The sequence below is a fragment of the Cryptomeria japonica genome, chromosome 8 (assembly GCF_030272615.1).
Source record: "Cryptomeria japonica chromosome 8, Sugi_1.0, whole genome shotgun sequence".
NCBI classification, from domain to species: Eukaryota; Viridiplantae; Streptophyta; class Pinopsida; order Cupressales; family Cupressaceae; genus Cryptomeria; species Cryptomeria japonica.
The window spans coordinates 336456191-336462799 of NC_081412.1; the positions used below are offsets into that span (position 1 = coordinate 336456191).

The 6609-nt window shown below is 38.5% G+C and overlaps 1 protein-coding gene across 1 annotated transcript; it reads right to left on the minus strand.

Annotated features, from left to right (window-relative positions):
• Positions 1-1467: 1467 nt before the first annotated feature.
• LOC131078814 (uncharacterized) lies at positions 1468-2364 on the minus strand. The gene has a single exon (XM_058016590.2). The coding sequence runs from the start codon at positions 2362-2364 to the stop codon at positions 1468-1470; it is 897 nt and encodes a 298-aa protein (XP_057872573.2).
• Between the last annotated feature and the right edge of the window lie 4245 nt (positions 2365-6609).

Consider the following 6609-nt stretch of genomic DNA (forward strand, 5'->3'; position numbering starts at 1 on the left):
TTCAGAACATAGCCATACCTTGAACAGGGGAGTTCCACATGATCTCATACCTAAAGGGTGAGGGACCAGAGGTCCGCTTGTCAACCCAAGAGAGGAGGATCGAGGAGTGGTCAGAGGTAGTGCACGGGAGAGACAAGAGAGAGGAATTGATTCCAATGTTAGACTTAGCAGAGATCAAAAACCTGTCTAGCCTGACCTGAATCAGATTGGAGCCTTTTCTATTGTTAGACCAGGTGGAAGGGTTCCCTTGAAGATTAAGATCAAGTAACTCATTATTTCTAATGAAGTCAGCAAAGTCAAGCATGCTCTCACTGTAGTCAATTACACCTCCTATCTTCTTAGAAGGATAAAGGGGGGTGTTGAAATCCCCAGCTAACATAAACAAATCCTCCTTATTGTTAGTCAGGAAGGTGGTGATTTCCTCCCAGATCAGAACCCGACCGTGTATTAGGAGTATAAATGTTAAATAAGAACCAAGAGAAGTTATTCATAGTGAACCTGGTGGAAGGAAAGTTGTGAGTAGAGCCAACCGCAAGCCCATCCAACTTGCTCTTATTCCAAAGAGTAGCAATTCCTCCTTAAGCACCTTTCGCCTCTCCATAATGAAAGGCAACACCCGACCATAAACTATCAACAAGCGTAGGAAAATTTTGGTAAGTCATTTTCACCTCTTGGATTAGGATAATATCAACTCTATTGGTGAGTATGCATTGCTTAAGAGCATACTGCTTTTGGGGGTTGTTTAAACCCTTTAAGTTCCATGAGAGGAACTTCATTTCTTGCCCTTCTGAGTTGTCTCCAGGGTTAATTGCCTTTCACTAGCAATTTCCCTAGCCATTGCCTTAGTTTTGAGGGTCCTCTCAGAGGGTTTGCCTGGTTTAGGGTCGTTTCCCACATCCGCCTTCTTATTTCCTCTAGTTTTTCTTTTCGGCTCTTGCCATTCCCCCTTCTCCTTATCTGTCGGCGATAACGGGGCAAAGCGCTACCATTAGAGAGAGTAGTGATATCCCCTATAGATCTGGTAGCAGATGAAGAGGAGGTCGGGTCCAGACCAAACCCTGTGGTAGGTGAGGCCCCAACGCTAGTGCTCCAGATATTCCTCCCACCACTTCCCACTGAGTTGGGTATCAGATGCACGATTGCTGGCGGAGTGGATACATTGTGCCCTTTCTTCTCCTTGATACTCGCCTCCACTTTGAGACCTTCTTGTTCTATCTTTGCTTGGGGGATCTCTCCTTCTTATAGCTTCAGGCCCAAGCATCTCCTCGAGGGGGTAGGAGCCTTCTTGGAGTCAGGGGTAACTATCGTGTTAAGAATACCAACCAAGAAGGGGTATCCCTCCTTAGTGGTATCTTGAGGACCCGCCTTTTCCATCAGGTCCTCGGTCTGACCCATAATGTTGTTGGAAGCCGGGGGGTTAGGGGGGTTACCATTCTCAGTTGTCTCCCCAATAACAATGCCCGAGGACTACAACTTCTCCTTCAGCTTTTCCTCCGGAGGTTGTGGGGTTGGATAGTCCGCAATAACATGATCATGTTTACCACATCTTTGACAATATAGGGAGGCTTTCTCATAGACAATAGCCTGTGTCCATTTACCCCATTTGGATTTAAGGGCAATGAAATTAGGGAGGGGGTTGTTAACAACCACATTCACACAAAGGCGAGCATAAACAAGTCTGGACTTCCACATCATCGCATTGTCGACAACAACAAACTGACCAAACGAGTTACCAATCCATCTAAAAATGGTATCGTCCCAAAATTCCAGGGGGAGGCCTAGGAGTCTAATCCAAACCAGCGCCAGTCTAAGGAGGTCCGCACTTGGGTCAAATCCTGGCTTCCACTTGGAGAGAGTAAGGAAATGTTTACCATAAGACCATGAACCAGACATAATATATATGAAGTCTTCTTCTGCAGTAAATCTAAAAAGGAAGAGTCCACCAGGCATAGCAGAGACCGAGACACTACCTTTGATTTTCCATCTGGAATGGGCCCATCTTCTGACCATATCTATAGTGGGTCTGAAGGCTAAGAATCTTCCTACCAGGCAAAGGTGAAGGGGAGAAGCAATATTATCCATGATACTATCTGGGAGGCAAATCTCGAGACCCTCCTCACCATTAGTAACTTTTGGCAGCAACATCGAAATCTCTGACTTGGAGTTACCAACAAGGGCACCTTTCCAGGAGCTCTCTTGACCTTCCCCAGGCAAAGGTCCCACATCCCGAGTCTTGGGATCCTTTTTGGGGAAATCCAAGTTGGGGGCCACCAGTGGAAGCTTCACAAGGCAGGGGGCCTCACGCAACACCACATTGCAAGCATCAACTGAGGGAGCCCACCCAGCTCCTTGGGCGTGCAACATAAGTGCCAAATCCGGACAAATCTACAGGTCAGTTGGGGGGTCAGGATCCATGGAGGTCTAGCCCTCCCCTGCAGAAACGACAGGCATAGCACGAAATTCAAAAAAATCGCAGAGCAAGAAAAAATTGACGTATACAAAATGTTATTACAGTAGCTATAATTAGATAATTTATTAAAATTAAGATATTAATGAACATTATTTAGTCTATCCCTTCATGAATATTATGCAATTTAGAATATAATATCAAAAATATATTATAACATTATCCAAGTGATTGAATTTAATAAATGTTTTGTGTTGTTACATGAGAAAACATAATAAATATATTCTCACTAAAGCCTAGTGTTACTTTGATAAATTATATATCTTTTTATAATCTTTAACTTGTTTGTCACCCCTTTTAACAAAATGTTATCTTCTAAATTCAGTAAACCTTTATAAAACTCTTTCTTTTAAAATCTTGAAATGTAGTAATAACATAATTTTACTTAAATGTCTTTAACAATGAAAACAACAATTAGTCTATATTCAAAATCTACCTTTTTATTATAATTAATTTTAGTTTGATTTTAGCATCATTATAAATTTGCCTAAAAATTAACCAATATCTATAACACATCATTAACCATTTTTTATGATTAATTTTTATACTTCATCAATTTCAACATCTACGCAAATTAATTTTCCAAAAAGTTATAAATTAGAATGCACCTTCATTTAGTTGATACATTGTTTCCCTAAGTAAATAGGAAAATAGCATAGAAAATGATCTTTACAAGTATTGTATATTTCCTCCTTGTTATTATAATATTTTTAAATCAAAATTGTGATTGGTTTTCAATATTATATTTGTGTATTATACAATAATTGTTGCGTACACATAGACACAAAATGTCGATTTTTTCATCATTTATTTATATTCTTTATAAATAAATTTTGAGAAAATATGTTCATATATAATATTTACAAGCATGTAACTTTCATACATCTGTTTTGTTATTTCAATATTTAAAGCTCAAAATGTAACTTATTTTAATATTATATTTATGTATTAGACAATAATATAATTATTATTGTATATGCATAGGCAAAATTGCAAAATTGCGACATGTCACTTCATAATTCATCATTTAGTTGGGATGTGAAGCCCAATGGTCACAACCATTCATCTTCTAGAGAGTCTTTGCTTGAAGGCTCTATATGATTATAAATACTGAGTACAGTCCATGCTTGGTGTGTAGTATTTGCATTATTGATTAATAGAAATTACTCCTTGCATTTCTGGTGGACGTAGCCACTTAGTAGTGAACCACGTTAAAACTTGTGTTATGTATTTATCTTGTTTTTTGTTTTAGTTTTTATGTTTGGAGTTCTTAAATATGTTTTCTCTGCTCATTTATAATTAACAATTGGTATCAGAGCTATGGTGAAATGTTGAACATAGATGGAATCCAATTGGGTGGTTGATCCTGGAGATGGGTGCCCTTATTTTTTTTTCAATCCCGAAGCTGGATGCTTTTATGTTATCAACAAACAGGCTGAAGTTTCATATGATGAGGCCGAATCAGATGATGAAGTTGAATCAGTCATTGAAAAATTTATTGGCAATCTAAACTCAGTAGAGAGTGATGTCCAAGTGGAGGTTGAAACCAAACGTCATTGGTGGGATGGCTGGAAAAAAGAAGAGGCTTCGACTGAAGAAGAGGGTTTGAAGTATTCACTGTTTGAAGAAGAAGAGACTGGATTGTTTGCCTTCTAGGATGAGAAGGATGCCCCTCGGGGTGAGGAGGATGCAGTCTCAAATCTGGCGAATGAAGATGATCGTGAAGAAGGTGAGGTCAATAGCTCAAAAGATACCTGTACGAATGAATTGAGAGATCGTAGGAGGAAAATTTTATTCTCACAGAGCGAATATACAATCTGGAAAATGAAGTGGTAGATTTGTGAGAGAAATTTACGAAAGAGTGGGAGTTTTCTACTGAAAAAAGAAATGAAGAGTTGAAAAAGGAATTGGCCGCCCTCAATACAATTTTTACCACATTAGAGAATGTTTCAGGTTCTGTGGATGTGTATGAGATATCATTTGTTCCTCCACAGGTGCATCATGGGTTTGAGCAACAGCCAAAAGGAGAAAGCTTAGTCGTTCAGCCAGAAGACTGAATTTGGCATGAAAATTTGCAGGAGGAGATCAAGAAGAAGGCAAGGCCTTTGGATGATTCCTTGAAGTAGAGCAAAGAGATCCTTGCAACAGCTTCACAGAAGATAGAAAGTCCCATGGAGAAGCGTAGGAATGATGGCACGGTACTGTCTGGAGCTGAGGAAGATATTAGTCGTCATGATGTTGGATATTACTTGAAGCATTTGCAGAGCCTTCAGGCCGAAGTGGAATAGATTGGCAAGACGCAGGTTTCTCCCGCCATGCCCAAGATCAAATGCGATCCTTGTGTGGGTCAAAATTGGAGAAGTGATGCTACGAGTGTCATGGTGCTCGTCAAGTCCAGAGAAGGGGCTCGACGACATGAAATGAGTGGCGCTGGCAAGGTTTTCCAAAATAGAGCAAAAGCCCTTTGCCACAATTGATTGCTAAAAGATGTAAAAATAGTGATGGTTGAGGATGATGCGAGGAACATTGTGTGAAACAATATGGCAAGTTGTAAAGGTCATTGAGGTTTTGATAGTCATAGCTATTCTTGTTGAATTGCAATTTGCAGCAGAGGAGGTTGAGAGAATAAGCGAAGACGTGGGCAAAGAAAAGATTCAAGGTTCGAATCTTGATATAATTCACTGGTGTCCGCCCAACAAGGTGAGAGTCATGACAAGATGGGTGGAATTTCTGGGTGCTGTGGCAACTGCTTATGCTATTGAAAGTTTTAATTTCATCCTTAAAACTCTGTGGAAGGAAATCAGTTTCCGTAGTGGTAATGTTTTAGCAATTTTCTTGAAGGCTTACGTTTTTTATCATACCTTTAATGGATGCTACGTATCCAAGTTATTATACAAAGGAAGTGATGGGTATCTTGATTCGTGAGTTCCAATCTCCTGATGAAGAAATGGAGAAGATTGTCTTGAAAATCGTTAAACAGTGTGTTAGAGCAGATGATGTTGAAGCAGATTACATTAGAGTCGAAAATTTGGATATGCATTGCTCACTTTTAGCAGAGGAAGATGACGGGCTTCTAGATGTTTTGTTTTGGGTTGTGTATGAGATCAAGGACTCTTCTATGAATGAAAAAGAAGTTTATTTTGAACCTAATGGTTTGATGGGCAAGTTTGTGCCAGAGTTTGTAGTAGAAGAAGATATTTTCGAGTCCGGTTTAATTTGGAAAAGGCTTATCTGTAGTGTCTGTGAGCAAAATTTGGCAAAATTGAAGTCTTTAATGCGACTGATTGCAGTGTGAATAAATGAAAATGCAAGGAATGTTGAGAGCATGGCTATGCCGGTTGGGTTTCAAGTGGGAGATTGTTGGGATGTGAAGCCCAACGATCACAACCATTTGTCTTCTAGACTCTTCGCTTGAAGGCTCTATATGATTATAAATACTGAGTACAGTCCATGCTTGGTGTGTAGTATTTGCATTATTGATTAATAGAGATTACTCCCTGCATTTCTGGTGGACGTAGCCACTTAATGGTGAACCACGTTAAAACTTGTGTTATGTGTTTATGTCGTTTTCTGTTTTAGTTTTTCTGTTTGGAGTTCTTAAATATGTTTTCTCTGCTCGTTTATAATTAACACATGTAACATGATTTTTCACACATAGAGAGAGCCATATTCAAAGTATGATCTTTACAAGTACTATCTCCATCTTGTTTTACTATTATAATATTTTAAAACCAAATATAATTAGTTTTAACATTATATCTATGTATACGACACTGATACAACTATTGTCATGTACATGAGAACACATGCAAAATAACAAAATATAACGTGTTTTCCTTCATTAATTTATATTTATACATATTAAAATATATCGTGTTTTCCTTCATTAATTTATATATCTTTGGAATTAGATTCTGAGTATTAGTGTGGGAAAATATATTCAAATACGATCTTCACAAGCATTGTGCATTTGCTCCATCCCTGTAACTAGAATAACACTATAGTTATGTATAAGACAGTGATACAGTTATTGTCATGTCCATATGGACACACATCCAGATATTTTCCCATATATATATATATAACGTTTACATGCACACAAACGTATATGTAGTTTAGTTTTCACGTTTTAGATTTATTGT